General features: G+C 43.8%; 1 protein-coding gene across 2 annotated transcripts in view; it reads left to right on the forward strand.

Moving 5' to 3' along the window:
• POLRMT (RNA polymerase mitochondrial) overlaps positions 1-20,729 on the forward strand; it is a 77,118-nt gene that overhangs the window by 38,568 nt on the left and 17,821 nt on the right. For both annotated transcript variants that reach the window (XM_087952709.1, XM_087952708.1), the window contains exons 11-17: positions 2,615-2,737; positions 5,407-5,529; positions 10,886-11,065; positions 11,667-11,753; positions 14,542-14,655; positions 17,673-17,725; positions 18,822-18,920. In XM_087952709.1, the coding sequence (XP_087808835.1) occupies positions 2,615-2,737; positions 5,407-5,529; positions 10,886-11,065; positions 11,667-11,753; positions 14,542-14,655; positions 17,673-17,725; positions 18,822-18,920 (779 nt within the window). The remainder of the gene's footprint in view (positions 1-2,614; positions 2,738-5,406; positions 5,530-10,885; positions 11,066-11,666; positions 11,754-14,541; positions 14,656-17,672; positions 17,726-18,821; positions 18,921-20,729) is intronic.

Consider the following 20,729-nt stretch of genomic DNA (forward strand, 5'->3'; position numbering starts at 1 on the left):
TTTTTTTTACTGCAAAATGGTAGGTGGCAGCATTACTATTTTTAACAAAGGCAACAGGGCTTTGGTATGGTTGTAAAAGTAAGCTTTGTTCACCACTCACAATCACAGAACTGACTTTTCATGCTTAATGGTTTTCAAATCCAGTTTGCATCAAAGTAATATTATACAATAAATTATTCGTTCGGCCTTATTTTACATATATTTTTTAATTTTACTGTTTTATAACCTTTGTAATGTGTGGGGGGGAATTGATGGGATTTGGGAAGTGTTTCAGAAGGAGCCCTCCCTAGTTGTAGAAAGTATTGGCAGTTCTTGACTTGGATCAAAATTGAACCAAATTTCTGTTGCTAAGTGAGTCAGTTGTTAAGTGAGTTTTGTCCCACTTTATGACTTTTTTTGCCATCGTTGTTAAGTGAATCACTTTCAGATATTTAGTAACAGGGTTGTTAAGTGATTCTGGCTTCCCCATTGACTTTGCTCATCAATTGGATGATCGCTAAGATGGATGACGTGACTCTGGGACACTGAAACCGTCATAAATACAAATCAGTTGGCAAGTCTCTGAATTTTGACCACATGACTGTGGGCATGCTGCAGTGGTCATGAGTGTGAAAAACAGTCATAGGTCAGTTTTTTCCAGTGCCATTGTAACCTTGGTCAGTAAACAAACTATTGTAAGTCGAGGACTACCCGTTGTAACCCCGTCTACATCGCTTAGGAACAGCAGTTCTGAGCGTCGTGGTTGCATTCATTAAGCCACAGCTTGTTTCTCCTCAGGCTAAGTGAGCCACAGTAGCAGAGAGCAAATAATTTTATAATTATAAACTGGTTCATTTACCGGGCTCTCTCAGAGCTGAACCCCTCTCTACCCCGCCCTGGCCTGTTATCACCATTTTTAAAGAGAAGCTACACCATTAACGTTATACAAATAGTCCTCGACTTACAACGGTTTGTTTACCAACCATTTGAAGTTACAACGGCACTGAAAAAAGTGACTTATGACCACTTTGCACAGTTGTGGCCCCTCACGGTCACGTGATCAAGACTCGGCCGCTTGGCAAGTGGCTCGTATTTCTGACGGTTGTGCCAGGGTTCCAGGTAATAGACCCAGAGCAAGCAAAACTCTGAGGCAGGTAGATTCCTCAAAGAACAGCTTTCTTGGAGATATCGTATTGGCACAGATCTGGTGAAAACCTAATTAAAAGTAAAGGTTTGTCATTTTCTCAAAACAATCTGTCACATGGTCCAATCACGGCGTTCTCTGGTTGCCGGGTGACCTCACTCCTCCTCCTTCCTGAGAATGTCCTTGGTTCCCAAGAGGAAGCATTTTGTTTTGGCTACAAAACCCCAGCTAACTCAAATCGCCCCTTCTCTATCCCTCAGCTCCAGTGTGACAACACTAAACCTTCCAAGATGGTTTCTGTCAGGTCAGCTACAGGGGTGACAGGTTGCTGTGTCCCGGGGTCATGTGATCCCCTTTTGCGCCCTTCTGACGAGCAAAGTCAATGGGGAAGCCGGATTCACTTAACAACCGGGTTTACTAATCTAATAACTGCAGTGATTTACTTAACGAACGTTGGCAAGAGAAGGTATCAAATGGGACAAAACTCACTTAAGAAATGTCTCGCTTACTAATGTAAATTCTGGGCTCAGTTGTGGTCGTAAGTCGAGGACTACCTGCAGAGCAGTGTTCCTCAACTTTTACAGCTTGAAGCTGTGTGGACTTCAATTCCCAGAATTCTCTGGCCAGGATGCTTTAAGATATGTGGAGTTCACATCCTGGCTGAGGAATTCTGGGAGTTGAAGTCCATACAACCTCAAGCTGCCAAGGTTAAGAAATCCTGATACAGGTATCTTTTAATGGCCATTTGAAGTTACAATGGCACTGAAAAAGTGACTTATGACCAATTTTCACACTTAACGACTATTGCACGGTCACGTGATCAAAATTCAGGCGCTTGGCAACTGGCATGTACTTATGACGGTTGCACTGTCTTGAGGTCATGTGATCACCATTTGTAACTCTCCCAGCTGGCTTCCAACAAGCTAAGTCAAGGGGGAGGGGAGGCTGATTCGCTTAACGACCGTATGATTCCCTTAACTGCAGCGATTCCCTAAACAACTGTGGCCAAAAAAAAAGGTCGTAAAACGGGGTGTATCTCCCTTGACACCTGCTTTGCTTAGCAACAGAAATTTTGGACTCCATTGTTCTGGTGGTAGTACATCAAGGATTACCTACAGCAGGGGTGTCCAACCTTGGCAACTTTAAGACTTGTGGACTTCAACTCCCAGAATTCCTCAGCCAGCAAAGCTGGCTGAGGAATTCTGGGAGTTGAAGTCCACAAGTCTTAAAGTTGCCAAGGTTGGACACCCCTGACCTACAGTATTGCTTTTCTTTTTAAAGTGTAAACTGCCCATCGGTCTTTCAGGAGTCTGTCAACCGATGATGATGATGAAGAAGAAGAAGAAGATGGCGATGCCCTCTTGCTTTCCCATTGCCATTTTCCAGCTTCTCCTTCCTTGGGAGTCTGATGGCTGCCGTAGTACCAAACCTGCCGATTCTTCCCTGTAGTCATCTTTCAAATTTGTTTTTTCTTTCTTTCTCTGGTGACAGGGCAAGAGGTGGTGGATGGACACCGATGAACCCTGGCAAGTTTTGGCGTGTTCCATGGAGATTGCGAAGGCGGTGCGATCTCCCAATCCTTCCGAATACATCTCCCATTTTCCTGTTCATCAGGTAGAGAGCCTGATAGGATAGAAATATAGGAATAGGAGTAGAGTAGAGTAGAGTAGAGTAGAGTAGAGTAGAATAGAATAGAATAGAATAGAATAGAATAGGGAATAATAGAGTTAGAATAGAGTAGAATAGAATAGAATAGAATAGAATAGAATAGAATAGGGAATAATAGAGTTAGAATAGAGTAGAATAGAATAGAATAGAATAGAATAGAATAGGGAATAATAGAGATAGAATAGAATAGAATAGAATAGAATAGAATAGAATAGAATAGAATAGAATAGAATAGGCAATAGAACAGGGTGTAAGGAATAGAGTAGGAATAGAATAGACTGGGGACTAAGGAATAAAATAGAATAGTAATAAGAATAGAATTGAAATAGGAATAGGAATAGAGGAATAGAATAGAAGGAATAAGAATAGAATAGAACAGAATAGAAGAAAGAATAGAATAGAAATAGAAAAGAAGTAGAATAGGATAGAATTCTTTATTGGCCAAGTGTGATTGGACACACAAGGAATTTGTCTTTGGTGCATATGTGCTTGGAGGTCTTTTTCTCCTTTGTTTTATACCAGGCAAGGGATGATGTGAAACCCAAGGGGATTTTTTTTTTAAAAAATGTAATATTATTTATTAAGTTTGTTTGCCATCCATCTCGACACAAAATGACTGTAGGCAGTATTTATTTATTTATTAAAATATTAATTATTTCATTCCTCATTCCAGATTTCCTTAGACTACAGGAAATGTAATTCAAGTGCAGGTAGTTCTCGACTTATGACAGTAACTGAGCCAGGAAGTCATACTGGTTATTAAGCGGGACGTCCTATTGACCATATTTTGGTTTTTATTGCTTTTTGTGCACCGGTTGTTAAGCAAATGTTGCCGCCAACAAGCGAACGCCACAGTCTTTAAGTGAATACGTTATCCACAAATAGCCATAGCAATAGCATTTAGACTTATATACCGCTTCACAGTGATTTACAGCCCTCTCTAAGCGGTTTACAAAGTCAGCATATTGGCCCCCAACAATATGGGTCCTTATTTTACTGACCTCGGAAGGATGGGAGGCTGAGTCAACCTTGAGCCTGGTGAGATTTGAACTGCCAAATTGCTGGCAGCCAGCAGAAGTAGCTTGCAGTACTGCATTCTAACCACTGCACCATTGCGGCTCAAAAGGGGTTTATTGCTGGGAACTGGAAGTAAACACTGGTTTCTGGCCCCCAAAATGTAAATTGCTCCCAACATGCAATCACATGACCATGAGGGAGGTGTGCTTGGCTGTCAGAACTTAGAATCCAGGTTGTAAGTAGCCTTGGGGAGCTCTGTTGTAACTTCAGAGTCGCTAAGTGGCAGTTCGTAAGTGAAGGACTACCTGCAATCACTTTTCCTGCTGCTGCTTTCCCCGTTTTCCTCTTCTTACATCAGTATACAGGTAGTCCTCGACCTTTAATGCTTAGTTTAGTGACCTTTCAAAGTTAAAAAGCGACTTATTTTTTTTTTATCAAACTTTTTTATTGGTTGATCGAAATATAAAACGCAAAGAGAAATTCAAAAAAGTAATAGAAAACCAGGAGGAGGGAAAAGGGAAAAAAAGATATGGAAAGGGGAAGAAAAAGGTACCCAACTTCCAACTCTCTTTAGCACAGTAGAACAGGGGTCCCCAACCACCGGTCCGCGGACCGGTACCGGTCCGTGGAACAAGTCCTACCGGGCCGCTGGTTTGCTGGGCGCCGCCATCTTGTTTTGATGAAAAAGTGCTTCCGGTGAGCTTTCTACCGGAAAAGCTCACCGGAAGCACTTTTTCATCAAAACAAGATGGCGGCGCCCAGCTGATGCCAGTACCGGGCCGCGGCATAAAAAAGGTTGGGGATCACTGCAGTAGAAGATAACATTACAACCGCAACTTTTTACTTTTACACAACAGTAGGTACAAGCCATTTGAACAACAATGAACCTATCTAATTAGGTTTGATTTTTGATAAAAAATCCAACTTTCATTTTTTTTCCCCATTGCCATTTCCCAAATCCCGAAACAATTTCAAAATGAAAAAAAAAGTGACTTATGACCATTTTTCACAGTTGTGACCTTTGCAGCATGACCACGTGATCAAAATTCAGACCCTTTGAAAACAGGCATATACACACCCCTCTTTTATGTACTAAGGCGAGCTCACCCACAACGTTGTGTAGACTGGTGAGCAAGGAGACTTATACGCTAGATTGCGATGAATATAAATTTGAACGGTGCAATACAGATAGTCCTCACTTACTGACCATAACAGGGGCCGGGAACGCCATCAGTAAGGGATATAATCAAAGGCATCAGGTTATGTGACCATGCTGATTTATGACAGCATTTACGGGTGGCATACAAGCTTAATATATATAATTTTAATTATGTGTTATTATGTCTCATTTCATTATAATTATTAGCATAATAATTATTAATCATCATAAACTATTATTTGCAGATCCCGGGGGCCACTTTAGAGCTTCCTGGTTACGTTATTCAAGCTAAGATTTAACATAATTTATGACTCCAACCATGATGTTTTTGGGAGGGGTTTTTGGGTGGGGAGTCGATGCCACTTTGTCCAAAGGCGTCTGTTGTTTCCAAATTGCTGGCGTTGGCTAATTCTCTCCGTCACCCATTTCCTCTCCTCAGGATGGTTCATGCAATGGGCTTCAGCACTACGCTGCGCTTGGGCGCGACGTGCTTGGTGCCTACTCCGTCAATCTCGCCCCGTCTGAAGTTCCTCAGGACGTCTACACTTCAGTGGCTCACCAGGTGAGGCTGTGGCTGCGTGGGAAAAGCTGCTGGCATAAGCACCTTAGTCCTTCTTTCATCCTAATCCTACTTTAAACTTGCATCCAACCCCTTCTTTCATCCTAACCCTACATTAAACTTTGCACAGACCCCTTCTTTCGTCCTAACCCTACATTAAATTTCCATCCGACCCCTCCTTTCATCCTAACCCTACATTAAACTTCTGAAGAGCCCGACAGCAGCAGTATGTACAGGTATTCCTTTCTGCATCTTGCAGAAAGACTAGAAAGAGGTATGGAACCTCCATGATCAGGAATGGTTTATCTCCAAAATAGCAGGCTGTTGTAATATATTGTAATATGTTGTAACAGCAATGGCCTTTGAGTTTTTTGAAACTTTCTGGAATTAAATATCCATAGCACAATTGAAACAGGTCTATTTTGGTGGTTCACGCATTGCCTCTGTCGCCCTACTGTTGACAAATGCTTGAGCAGCGGGTTGGACTAGAAGACCTCGGAGGTCCCATCCAACTCTGTTATTCAAACAGAGCTCCTGGAATGAATCTATTTTTCTGGAGCCCCTCTAGGATTTCATCTCATTGGTGATACCACCAATGAGCTCAATGATGGCTAACCTTTTGGGCTCCTGTGCCAAAAATTGTGTGCGTGCTTGCACACGCACACTTGCGTGCCAGCACCCAGAAGGCAATGTGCCCCCTACGCATGCAATCCCCACTGCCCCATTACCTGCACTGTCCCTCACAGCTGATTTTCAGCCGGTTCGAGGCCTTTTTCGGCCTCCCAGAGGCTTCTGCAGGCATTGCAGGCTCAGGCTAGTTTTCGGCCTGCAAAGCCTGCAGAAGCCTTCCTCAAACCTTTGGGAGGCCGTAAAAGGCCTCAAACCGGCCAAAAATCAGCTGTGAGGCGTGTACATGTGCAGTGAAGTAAGTTTGCCTGCAGCTCGTGTGCCGGCACAAATGGCTGTGCGTGCCACCTGTGGCATGCGTGCCATAGATCCGCCATCAGGGAACTATTTATTTATTTTTATTTATTTATTTGATTTGCCAATTGTTTACAAGATAATAAGTATAAGTGTATACATAGTTGTAAATACATGAAATGGGTACATATAAGAAAAATAAAAGAAGAATAAGAAACAATAGGACAGGGACGGTAGGCACGTTGGTGCGCTTATACACGCCCTTACAGACCTCTTAGGAAAGGGGTGAGGTCAATAGTAGACAGTCTAAGGTTAAAGTTTTTGGGGTTTGGGAAGAAACTACAGAGTCGGGTAGAGTATTCCAGACATTGACCACTCTATTGCTGAAGTCGTATTTCCTGCAATCAAGTTTGGTGCGGTTAACTTTGAGTTTGTATCTATTGTGTGCTCTTGTGTTGTTATGGTTGAAGCTGAAGTATTCATTGACAGGTAGGACATTGCAACGTATGATTTTATATACCATGCTTAAATCAGACCGAAGACGGCGTAATTCAAGGTTTTCTAGTTCTAGAATTTCAAGTCTGGTGGCATAAGGTATTCTACAACAGTAGAGGAGTGGAGAACTCTTCTTGTGAAATATTTCTGGACTTTCTCAATTGTGCTAATATCAGATACGTAATGTGGGTTCCAGACTGATGAACTGTATTCGAGTATTGGTCTAGCAAATGTTTTGTATGCTCTGGTTAGTAGTGTGATATTACCAGAGAAAAAGCTACGTAGGATTAGGTTAACAACTCTTAATGCCTTTTTGGCTATGTAGTTGCAGTGGGCTCTAGCACTTAGATCATTAGAGGTGAGTATTCCAAGGTCCTTTACAGAGCTTGGGTCATCAACAAGATCTTGACTATTCAGCTTGTATTTTATTTTCTGATTTTTTTGCCAATATGTAAGACAGAGCATTTATTTGTTGAGATTTGAAGTTGCCATTTATTTGACCATTCTGATACATAGTCAAGATCTTTTTGTAGGGTAGCAGTATTGTCTGTGGTATTGAACAGCTTTACATCATCAGCGAAAAGAACGCAATTGCTCTTAATATGATCACAGAGGTCATTTATGTAGAGTATGAAGAGAGTTGGTCCTAGAACACTGCCTTGGGGGGACACCACTGTTGACAGGTACAGAATTTGATAGGACGCTCCCAATTTTGACCATTTGTTGTCTGTTTGCCAGGAATGCTTCTATCCAGTTATTCAGTTGTCCAGAGATACCATAGGATTTTATTTTTAGGAGTAGTTTGTCGTGTACCACTGAATCAAAGGCTTTACAGAAGTCTATGTAGATTGCGTCTATTGCTTTGCCCTGGTCGAGTTGTGTCGTCCATATGTTTTTGCAGTGTAAGAGTTGCAGATTACATGATAGTTTTTTCTGAAACCAAATTGTTTATTGGAGAGTAGGTTGTTTGTCTCTAAGTGGAGGATGATGGATTGGTTAATAATTGATTCCATGACTTTACAGGTGATGCAGCATAAGGAGATTGGTCTGTAATTTTCAACTAGGCTTGGGTCTCCCTTTTTGAAGATGGGGGTGACTGTGGCTTGTGACCATAGGTTAGGCAAGGAGCTGGTCCTGAAAGATTTTTCAAAGATTATGCTTAGAGGTTTGGCTATGGCAGTGGATAGCTTTTTTAAGAAGTAGGCACATATTCCATCTGGTCCAATAGATAGAGATGGTTTTAGATTGCGTAGTGCTTTTTCAACATTGTCTTCTGTAAAATCGATATGTATTAGATCATTGTTGTTATCTGTGAGTACGGCTAGGAAATACTGGGCATGATCCGTTGCTGTTTACAAATACTGAGCGAAGAATGTGTTAAAGAGGTTGGCTTTAATGGTGTCGTCGTTGCAGTCTTTACCATCAGGTCCTATCAAGGGTGGGATGGACCTTGAGTCTTTTAGTTTGTTGTTTACAAAATTGTAAAAAGCACGGGTGGAATTGGTGCTTAGAAGGTTTTCCTCTTGTTTAATGTGATAATTGGTGCATTCGGTCTTTATCTGGTGGCATAAATTTTTGTATCGGCTTTTGAAATTGGCAACGTGACCAGATTTGTTTTTCTGCCAGAGTGATCTCTTTTTGGATTGAAGTTTCCTTATTGTTATGGGTAATCTGCTTTTTGTTTTGTTTTGGGAGTTGTTGTTGGTACATATAGTTTGATGACTCTTTTGACTTCAAGTAAAAATATGTTGTAATGGTCTTCAACAGTATTGCATCCAGTGAATAGAGATTGCCAATCAAGGGATGAGAGATCGTTGTCTATAAGATCATAGTTGCCTTTTTGAAGTTACAATTGGGGATTACATCATTGTGGTGATTTTTGTGTGGGCGTATGTTGAGACAAAAGTCAATCATATTGTGGTCACTGCTGGAAAAGGGTTCTTTAGTTTGTATTCCGTAAATTAAATTCAAACTATTGCAGAAGATGAGATCGAGGCAGTTGTTTAGTCTAGTGTTGTTGGTTAGCTAAATAGAACAGTCTTTTATTACCTTTCCATGCCTGCTCCCTCACACAACATAGCTAACTAGGAAAGAGCTAACCTCAAACAGTCTTAAGGACTGATTTGGATTCTGTAAAGGTACGTTATTCTCTCTTTCCTGTTCTACCCACTTGTAAAATAGACCTGTTTTGTAAAAGACCATTACGACAATGGACAGGACATTATGATTGTACAGGTAGTCCTCGACTTACGACCACAATGGAGCCCGAAATTTCTGCTACAGGGACATTCCTTGAGTGAGTTTTGCCCCATTTTGATCTTCCTTGCCATCGTTGTTAAGCGAATCGCTACAGTTGTTAAATTAGTAGCCCAGTTGTTAAGTGAATCTGGCTTCCCCACTGACTTTGCTTGCCAGAAAGTGAGCACATGACGCTGCAACCATCATAAGTATGAGTCAGTTGTCAAGGTTCTGAATTTTGATCCTGTGACCCATGGGGATGCTGCAATAGTCGTAAATGTGAAAAATGGTCCTAAGTCACTTTTTTCAATGACATAACTTTGAACGGTCACTAAACGAACTGTTGCAAGTTGAGGACTACCGGTATATCGAGAATTACTTGTGCTTATATATATTAAATGGCTCGATACCTGTGCTTTGCTATGGATCTATGTGGTCGAGCTTAGTTTTTGGGGAGGAAAATACAAGGTGGAAATTCGGCCTCTGCCTACCAGCATCCATCGGTATTCATCTGGCTAGCATCCTGTCAGTGTGTGAGAGAGTTGAGGGCTATTTGGAAAGTGAAATAGTATTAGCTGTGTGAGCAAGGAGGAGACAGCAAGGAGCCTGGGCGTGGCTTAGCTCAACTGGTCTATACTAAAGCTGCTTGCTGCTGTGAAACTAAATCTGAAACTGAACTTCCTCTCCTCTGCTTGTGTTTTGCATTTGGAACAGATTTCTTTTCAGGTGGGGAGGGCGAGTAGAACTCCTTAGCATCAGAGCATGTTAATAATAACATAGGAAATACTAATGCTCTGATGATCATTTTGACAAATCCTTTCTTAGTAAGCATCTAGAAGCCAAGAGGAACGTGCCAAATTTCAAATTTGTAGGCTTTACAGTTCTGGAGATTTTGTGATGATGCATGAATGGTATTTTGCTTTTATATACAGTATATAAATATAAAGGTGTTGTGACTGGAAGGATCGATCCTGCTGTGAGTTTTGACTCTGATGATTCTGATGATGAAAGGCTGGAGTCTGCTGTGAATGTGGAGTCTGAATTATCAGAGGCTTCAAGTAGGGAAGCTGACAGATCGTGGCTTGACGCCAGAACTAGGAGGAGACTGAAACGTCAAGCTGAGAGGAGGCGTCAAGCCAGACATTGATTAGGGAGATTGACACGCCAATCCAGGTGATTTAAGGAGGCGTGATGATTCTCAAACTTTGCTTGGAAGCAAAGTGTTTGATGTGTCGAAAGGATACGTGGGGGAGGGGGGGGGAGCGGCCTTTGTAATTTATGGACATTCTGAATTACCAGACAGATTCCGGGAAGTCTGCCAAGGACTGGAATATAGCATTATTAACCCTTTTGTGGTCTGCTTCTGTTTTGTTTGAATGTTTTGAAACTGTGGAACTTTGTATTCTCACTTGTGAATATAGGTGAGAAATAACATAAAGGTGTATCTGTCTGTCTGTCTGTCTGTCTGTCTCTGTCTCTCTCTCTCTCTCCCTCTCTCTCTCTCTCTCTCTCTCATCTCTCTCCATCCATCCATCCATCCATCCATAAGGGACCAGCTACAACAATTGAGCCTCCTTTGTGCTTGTGGGGCATTGCTTCAGCCAACGCAAGAATCACGATCCCTGGTCCTCCGAGCCTGCTTAGAAGCATCTCCCCTTTTATCCTCCTGCTACCATTTTATCCTCCTTGCTTTCCCCCAATGCAGGTGGAGATAGCTCGGAAGGAAGATGCAGCAAATGGAATCAAAATTGCTCGGGTCCTGGATGGCTATGTAACTCGGAAGGTGGTGAAGCAGACTGTAATGACGGTTGTGTATGGAGTCACCCAATATGGGGGGCGCCTCCAGATAGAAAAACAGCTCAAGGAGATTGAAGACTTCCCAAAGGTGACTTTTCTTCTCTCCCCCCCACTTTCTCCCCCCACTTAAAACAAATATTAACAAAGCCCAGTATATAAGCATATCATGTGAACACAGCCAATTTATTCCTTTTACTTTCCGAACCATTCTTTTTAAAATTTCCCACTGAAGTTGTGGGCCACTGCTGTAGATTGTCTGGAGAGGGTGTTCTTAAATTGCCTGGTGGACGGTTGGTTTTAAAAGATTAGATCAGAGGTGGGGGAACTATGACCCCTTGATGACTTGTGGACTTTTAACTCCCAGAATTCCTGAGCCAGCCTTATCCTTCGATTAGCTAGGCCGAGGTTTTGAGACTGCCGTGGTGGCGCAGGGATTAGAATGCAGAATTGCAGGCTGACTCTGTTCCACTGCCAGGAGTTCGATCCCGATTGGATCAAGACTGACTCAGCCTTCCATCCTTCCGAGGTTGGTAAAACGAGGACCCAGATTGTTGGAGGCGAGATGCTGACTCTGCAAACAGCTTAGAGAGGGGCTGTAAAGCGCCGTGAAGCGGAATATAAGTCTACGTGCTCTATCTATTGCATCGCCTGTCTATGGTTCTTATGGAATCTTTCCCCCCTGTTTCTAGGAGGATGTTTGGCAGGCTTCAAAGTATCTCGTCCAGCGAGTCTTTCAAAGCCTTACCAAAATGTTTTCCGGGTCTCGGGAAATTCAGGTAAAACTCATGATTTGCAATTTAAAAGAACTTCCTTGCTCTTATTTATTTTTTTCTCTCTCTTGTAATCTCATGCTCCCTGACCTGGTGCAAGCGCCATGTTAAAATAATTAATAGTTTAATGCTGGTAGCCCTTAACTTACAACCATTCATTTAGTGATTGTTGTAAGTTACTAAAGCACTGGAAAAAAGTAACTAATGGTTGTTTTACACACTTACGACTGTTGCAGAATCCCCTTGGTCATGTGATCAAAATTCAGATGCTCGGCAACTGGCAAGTACTTACGACCATTGCAGGGTCCCCGGGGTCACATGATCCCGTTTTGCGACCTTCTGACAAGCAAAGTCAATTGGGAAGACGGATTCACTTAACAACCTTGTTACTAAACAACTGCAGCGATTCACTTAACAACTGTGGCAAGAAAGATCGTAAAATGGGCCAAAACTTAACTTAACAACCGTCCTGCTTAGCAGCTGAAATTTTGACCTTAATTTGTGGTTGAGAGTCGAGGACTATCTGTATTTAATAAATCAAAATCTGTTGGTTTTGCAGAAACTACTAGCAAGAGGGGGACCAATTTGGGGGGGGATCATGGGTTGCATTTATTGTGGGGGCCCAGTAGTGAGGTAATGATAAGAGTAGTCAGAATTTATGTTTTGTGGGGGATAGACAGTTGGGTAGAGTTGTTTACTTATTGTTATGTGATTTTTAATCCTGCCTTTGTTATTGTTTCTAAATAATTCATGGAGAAGAACCTATCTGATACTTCTTCCTCCTCCCGTTTCCCCCACAACAATCCTGTGAGGTAGATTAGAGTGACTGGCTCAGAATCACCCTGCCGGCTTTCATATCCAAGGCGGGGCTAGAACTCACCATCCCTTGGTGATTAGCCCAAAGTCACCAAGCCTGCTCTCATTCCTAAGGCAGAACTAGAACTCACCATCTCCTGGTGATTGGGCCAAAGTCACCTAGCCAGCTTTCAGGCCTAAGGCAGGCCTAATCTCCCATTTTCTTGAGCCGTGGTGATGCAGTGGTTCAAATGCAGTACTGCAGGGCTACTTCTGCTGACTGCCGGCTGCCAGCCGTTTGGCAGTTCAATTCTCACCCACTCAAGGTTGACTCAGCCTTCTGAGGTGGGTAAAATGAGGAGCCGGGTTGTTGGGGGCCAATAGGCTGATTTTGTAAACCGCTTAGAGAAGGCCGTAAATCACTGTAAAGGAGTATATCAGTCTTAAGTGCTGTTGCTCTTCTAGCCCAGGTGCCTTAACCGCTGGACCAAACTGGCTCTTAATATGTTATAATAACTTATGTATTGGGAGTTCAATTCTCAGACTTCTTAACTCATGTAACTTAACAGCGTGGCCGGAGGGGAAATTCAAAGCTATAGGCATCTCTGAAGAGGCAGAGGCCACGTTGTGGGAGACCTTCCCTCTCACCCTCCCGAAATTCCGAATATGGTTCCTTCCCTAAGCTCCCCCCACCCCTTTCTTCAAACCATCTGTTGAGGTAATTCCCCATTAGGTGAATGAGCGCATACAGGGAGACGTATAGAGAGTAGTGTTGGAATAATACACATAGAGCACACAGATACACTGTACAGTAAATGTAGGTTTTTACTTCCAGAAAGGTTTAAGCAAAGTCCAAAATAGGCAGTCCAAAAGTCATTAAATCAATCAGTTTTCAATCCAGGGATAATCCAAATATCAAAGTTCAGTGTCACAAAACAGTTCAGTAACAGACTTATATTAAATCCAGTAATATCAGTCAATTAGGAAAAATGGAGGAACGGCAATACTTTCCAGCAGAAGGAAACAGAGATACTCACTCAGACACACTCTCTTCTGAGACTAAGACTAAGACTAAAACAACCCAGGTTTCTGGCTCCATCTTATGGCGGTTTGAGTAACCACACCCAATTGCAGTTTTTAGCATGCTCTTAAAGAGACAGTATTAAAATGTCTATCCTGGTTTATATATTTCTAACCCAAATATCTGTTAGGTCAGTGGCCCCCAACCTTTTTTGTGCCACGGCCCGGTACCGGCATCACAAAATGATCCACGGCCCGGTACCAGCATCAGCACGCATGACAAGGCAAGGCGAGCCGAGCGACCGGCCAGCCAGCCGTCCCCCGCTTCTCCCCGCCACCTTCAACTCTTCCTTTGTACCTTTGTCGATGGGCTTCGCTTCGGGACGGTCGCTCGGCTCGCCTTGCCTTGGGTGCTGAAAGAATCCTCACGCCTTAGTTTCGTTCAAGCCCCCTTCGATGAAACTAAGGCGCGAGGATTCTTTCAGTACCCAAACGCCGCTTTCCAACTGGAAAAGCTCACCCGGAAGCACTTTCGTCAAACAAGATGGCGGCGCCCAGCAAACCGGTGGCCCGGTAGGAAATGTTCCATGGACCGGTACTGGTCCGCGGCCCGGTGGTTGGGGACCCCTGTGTTAGGTGACTTATATTCCTAACACCATCCCACCAGGCTCAAGGTTGACTCAGCCTTCCATCCTTCCGAGGTCGGTAAAATGAGGACCCAGATTGGAGGCAAATAGAGGGGGCTATAAAGCACTATGAAGTGGTATATAGGTCTAAGTGCTTTTGCTATTGCTTTATATGTGTTTGTATATGTGTGCGTCTGTGTAATGTGTGTATGTGTGTATGTATGTATACGTGTGTGCATATGGAATAGCTTCTCCTGCTTGAGCAGGGGGTTGGACTAGAAGACCTCCAAGGTCCCTTCCAGTTTCTATTCCATTCCATTTCATCTGGTTCACCATCCCTTTTGGTCTTGCAGAACTGGCTGACCGAAAGCGCCTGGCTGATTTCCAAGACGGGCCAGACAGTGGAGTGGGTGACCCCGCTAGGGCTGCCCATCATTCAGCCTTACCATAACAAGAAATCCATGTCGGTAAGTCCCTCAAGGATCCTTCGTTTCTGTCACTCAAAGCTCAGAACCAGCGTGTTCTATTCTCCTCCTCCTCCTCATCTATCTCACTTCTCTTCCCCTCTCTCTCTGCTCATTCCTTCTTTTTCCTGCTCCTTCCCTCCCTTCCGCCTCCTCTTGCGTGCCACTTTTCTTCTTCCCCTCCTCCCTTCCTTTTCCTTCTCCCTCCCTCCCACCCATCCTTCTTTTCTTCTCCTTCTCCTTTACCTTACTTTCCTTCCTCTTCCTCTGCTCCTCCTCCACCCTTCTTTTTCCTTCTCCTCTCTTCTCCTCCTCCATCTCACTTCTCTGCCTCTTCTCCTCCTCCTCTTTCTCCGTCTTTTTTTTCCTCCCCCCTCTCCCTTTTTCCCTCTTTTTCCTCCTCCTCTACCCCTCTTTTTGCTTCTTCTCCTCCTTCTAACACAGGCAGGGAACAGAAAGCTGAGGCCAGATGAAAGGTGGGTGCTGGGGTTTTCTGGGGTGTGGGGGAGCCTTACAGTCAAGAGCACCCCCTGAGTAGCCTCCAACCAAGGGAGGAGGGGGGAAAAGAGTGGTGGCATGACTCAGCATTTTGCAGTGCTGGAAGGTATGAGTCAGCCATTCAGGGGAGAGGATGACTCAGCAGACAAATAGCCAAGGGGATTTTGCTAGGAGAAGCAAACAGCTGGCTGAATCTTGGGGGGGGGGGAAGAGGTAATTTTGTCTTGCCACATGGGCTTTTGTTTTTTTCATGTATTTATTTTGTTTGGTTTTCTTGTCCACCCTTTCAAACGCACAAGCCCGTACACATTGCATAAGCTCAGCCTCTTCCTACCTATTTCTAAAAAGAAATAATGGTTTGGGGTTGTTGTTTTTAGAAACCAGAGCTGATTAAACAGAGGGCCACTGATTTTATTTGCAATGGTTATCTCTTCCTTCCTTCCCTTGCCCCCCCCCCCCCAGTCCATTTCTCTGGACCAGTATTTCTCAGCTTTGGCCCCTTTAAGATGTGTGTACTTCAACTCCCAGAATTCCATGCTGGAATTTACACTGTGTTTACATCAGTTGCCCTGAAGAATGGAAGGCCCTTAGGCTCTGGCCTCTCTGAGAGGAGCAGGGAGCAGCCAGCCCCACCTGCTGGTCAGAGGACAGGCAGCTAGACAACACTTTGAGGAATGGACACTCAACTTTCCTTTTTTTCCCCTCTCCCATCCTTCTTCCTCCCATCCTCTTTTGTATCGTGTCCTTAAGATTGCAGAGGAATTGTCTTTGTCATGACCTATCCTTAAATTATATGTGTGTGTATGCGGGGGTTGGACTAGATGACCTACAAGGTCCCTTCCAACTCTGGTTATCTGTTAAAGGTTCTATTGCAAAAGATCATGCAGCTCAGTATCCGGTTTCCCCAAAACTTAACCAAGTGCTTCCAGGTATATCTGTTAAAGAGAGACAGACAGAGAGAGAGAAAGCATTAACCCCGCTCCCTTCTAGCACTGATGATGTTACCTAGTTGGGTAATGAGACGTCTGCAAAAAAAAACACCAACCAAGCTCAGAGAGTACCAAGACTGAATTATGTTTGCCTGTGGTCAAGGCACCATCGCACAGGACATATACAGGAAGGAGAAAGGTTTTGGGGTGGCAAAAAGCTTTCCAAACACGGCCCCTTTGGGAGATCCCAGTGCTTTGTTTTACGCCAAGCCGCCTCCAATTTGAAACTCTTGTTTTGAGAAGAAGATGGGTCAATTGTTATCGTTTTGGAAGTGTGGTGTGTTGTTGTTTTTTTAAACTCAAAATGGAGTGTTTCAAACACTTTGGGAATGATGCAGCTCTGCTTCAGTTGTTTCAGACCTCAAAGCAAACTAGGTTTGCACTTGAGACCGATTTTGAAACATGTTGGCCAGCACATCCCAAAGGCATTTTTCCCAAAAGGTAACTGAACTTTGTTGGGTTTTTTTCCCCCCCCCCTCTTCTTTGGAAACATTTTGCTTCTCATCCAGGAAGCTTCTTCAGTTTTAACTGACTTGTTGCGGAATGCAAGGATTTATATCCTCCTTATATCCTTCCTATTTATAACAATAACAGAGTGGGAAGGGATCCTTGAGGTCTTCTAGTCCATCCCCCTGCTCAGGCAGGAAACCCTATACTATTTCAGGCAAATGGTTGTCCAAACTCTTCTTTAAAACCTCCAGTGTTGGAGCATTCACAACTTTTGGAGGCGAGTTGTTCCACCGATTAATTGGCCTCACTGTCAGAAAATTTCTCCTTAGTTCTAACTTGCTTTTCTCCTTAATTATCTTCCATCCCTTGCTTCTTGTCCTGCCTTCTTGTCAGATGCTTTGGAGAATAGGTTGACCCCCCACTTCTTCGTGAAATAGTGGAACACTGCCATCATGTCACCCCCTGATCCTTCTGTTCATTAGACGAGACACACCCAGTTCCTGCAACCGTTCTTCATATGTTTTAGCCTCCAGCCCCATAAACGTCTTTGTTGCTCTTCTCTGCACTCTTTCTAGAGCCTCAACATCTTTTTTTATACCTTGGTGACCAAACCTGGATGCAAATATTCCAAGTGCGGCCTTGCCAAGGCCTTATAAAGGTGGTTCTAACACTTCATGTGATCTTGATTCTCTCCCTCTGTTAATGCAGCCTAGAAACCAGCATTTACTTCCAATTTCCAGCAGAAGAACACCCCATAATAAACAATGGATTTGCTTAGTGACTACAGCAGTTCCTTAACAATGCTTAACCGCCACAAAACAAGTCATAAAATTGAGTGCTTTCATGGGGTGATCTGCTTAAGAACCATCCCACGACCAAAATTTTACGTACAATTACAGCAGTAAGTCAAGGTTTAACTGTGTCAGGGGTGCATCCCGTTAGTTGGCAGGAATTGAACTCGGATTAGGGTAATTGCAGATAAATAATTTGAAAATCACTCTTGATCCTTGGGCTGTTCTCTGTGTTGACTTGCAGGAACACTTCATATCACCAAAATTGCTCTTTTTCTCTCTTCCCATCCAGATAAAAGGTGACTTGCAGAGCCTCCGCTTAAAATCCAACTACAATGTGGACCAGTGAGTATTTCTCTGAACTAAACACTTTTCTTTCAAGTCCAGAGTGGGAAATCTGTAGCCATCCAACTAGAAGCAAACAGGTGGAAACTAATCAAGGAGAGAAACAATCTAGAACTAAGGGGGGATTTCCTGAAAGTTTAGAACCATTAATTGTTGGAACAACTCGCCTCCAGAAGTTGTGGATGCTCCAACATTGGAGGTTTTTAAGAAGAGATTGGACAGCCATTTGTCCGGAATGGTATAGGGTTTCTTGCCTGAGCAGGGGGTTGGACTAGAGGATCTCTCATGTCCCTTCCAACTCTGTTATACTGCTAAGGTCCAGTTCTCCTTAATTCCGGCTGGCACAGTCTAGGAGGAACCTCTGGTTATTTGCACCCTCCTCCGACTTAAAAAAGAAAATGCCATTGAACAGATGTGCTTAATGTTTAGTGAGCCTTTTCCCCCCCCTTCAAATTAATTCAAGCTCTGATTTTGAACTAGCAAATATACATTTTATTTTATTTGTATTAGATTTAGAGCAGTGTGATAGCCTAGTGGTGAAAATTGCTCGCCTCCCACTCGGAAGGTGAGCGTTTCTTGATTGATTTATTAGTTTGGTTTGCAAATCCAAAGTGTTTGTTTATTAGATTGGTTTGCAAGTCCAAAATATTTGTTTATTTTCCTGTTCCTTAACTGTCCATCTCTTGGCAGAGGTTGAGCTTTATATGTGAAATCACCTGGTATCAGATGGGGCACCTGAAAATTTGCCTCACTTTTCTTTAACAAGATCGATTGAGTGATTGATTGATTGGATTTGTTTAGCCACCCATCTCAAACCAGTGAGTGATGCAAACAATCATGCATCTTAATAATTTGGGTGCTTCATGATAAAGCATGTGTGCAGCATGGACTTCAATCCCCAGAATTCCCCAACCAGCATGGAATTCTGGGAGTCGAAGTCCCCAAGTCTTAAAGTGGCCAAGTTTGGAGAGCCCTGGGCTAGATTAACAGGATGGATTTGATTGAGATGTTGGTCGCTGCTACAGATGGGTCTAGATTAGGGTGGGTAAGACGGGCCCTGGAATTCAAAAGCTTTTCTGCTCTGCCTTACCTACAGGAAGCCAAACGTAAGAAAGCAGAAAAATGCCTTCCCACCCAACTTCATCCATTCTCTGGATTCCAGCCACATGATGTTGACGGCTCTGCATTGTCAAAAGTAAGAAGGCTGACACTGGGAATTTGAAGGGAGGGGGGTTGTCCCCTTTGATGGATACGTGCATTTTTTTTTAAAAAAAAAAATGCCTGTGTACTACAGGTAGTCCTGGACTTACGACCACAGTTGAGCCCAAAATTTCCTTTGCTCAGTGAGACATTAGTTAAGAGAGCTTCAGCCCATTTTACGACCTTTCTTGCCACAGTGGTTAAGGGAATCGCTGCCGTTGTTTAACTTAGCAACCCGGTTGTTAAGTGAATCTGGTTTCCCCATTGGCTTTGCTTGTCAGAAGGTCACAAAAGGGGAACATATGAGCCCAGGACTGCAACTGTCGTAACAGTGAGCCAGTTAGAGACTTAGACTTAGAATAACTTTATCACTTTGTACCTACATTAATCGGCATTAAAATGAAATTTCGCTGCATACAGCTCTTGAAGGGTCTCCACCTCTAATATACACTAGATAAACATGACAAGATAATAGGTAGGTAGGTAGGTAGGTAGGTAGATAAATACAAAATTACATATGTACCACATGTATTATATGACACAGAGAAACAACACCATCTAGTTCAGATGTATACATGTACATGGCGAGAGAAACGAATCTTGCGAGTTTGCCAGACGGATGGCCTAGGGCAGTGGTCCCCAACCACCGGGCCCCAGACCGGTACCGGTCCGTGGATCATTTTGTACCGGGCCACTTATTTTGCTTGGGCGCCGCCATCTTGTTTCGACGGCGCTTGAGAATGTGCTTCCGGGTGAGCTTGTCGGTCGTCGGTTGGAAAGCGGCGTTTGGGTGCTGAAGGAATCCTCGCGCCTTAGTTTTGTCGAAGGGGGCGGCTTTGAACGAAGAGCCGTCCCGATGGCGGTGGAGTCTCGCGTTACTCAGGAGGAGATTAAGAAAGACCCCGAAAAGCCCATCGACCGCGAGAAGGTACAAAGGTGGAGTTGAAGGTGGCGGGGAGAAGCGGGGGATGGCTGGCTGGCCGGTCGCTCGGCTCGCCTTGTCTTGGTCGTGCGTGCTGATGCCGGTACCGGTCCATGGATCATTTTGTACCGGTCCGTGGTACAAAAAAGGTTGGGGGCCACTGGCCTAGGGAACAAAGCTGTTACAGAATCTGGCAGCCCTGCTAGGAAGACTTCAAAACCTCCTCCCAGAGGGGAGCAACAGAAACAGACCGTGAAGTGGGTGTGTGGGGTCTCTAATCATTGTCATTTCCTAGGAAAGAAAAATCCTCGGCTCCATAGATTAAGAGAAAAGTACTTTTACTAGGAACAAACGGAAAGCAGACAATTTCAAGCAAGCTATGAGGCAAAACAGCGCAAAGGGCAACAACTTCAAACACAGTAGACAGCCCAACCCCTTTGTAACTAGGCAAGTGCGTACTAGAGCCAACGGGCTTGGCCTTGGAGATAACAGCAGTTGCAAAGCTGCAGTGTCAGCTTCCCCCTATTCTATGGCAGCAAGCCACAGGCTGGCTGGCAGCTTGAGCTCTAACACACAGTGCCTATAAACAGCATCCCGAGTGACAGGAAGTGAGCTTCCTATAATCTTCTTCATTGTCCTCACCACTCTCTGTAGGGGCTTTTCTATTTGAGGCACTGCAGCCACCAAACCAAACGGTGAGGCAGTTTGCTAAAACGCTCTCAGTCGTGCCTCTGTAAAAAGTGGCCAGGCAGAAGGAGAAAGGTGTGCTCTCCTCATCCAACGCAGGGAAATGCAGGCGCTGGTTTGCACGCTTCACTAAGGATGATGTAAGAAGAGACCAAATCAGATTGTTAGTTATCTGCACCCCCAGATACTTAATAC

This window comes from Notechis scutatus, chromosome 1, assembly GCF_049901735.1.
Source record: "Notechis scutatus isolate UNSWTSFEM ecotype Mainland chromosome 1, rNotScu1.2, whole genome shotgun sequence".
Classification (NCBI taxonomy): Eukaryota; Metazoa; Chordata; class Lepidosauria; order Squamata; family Elapidae; genus Notechis; species Notechis scutatus.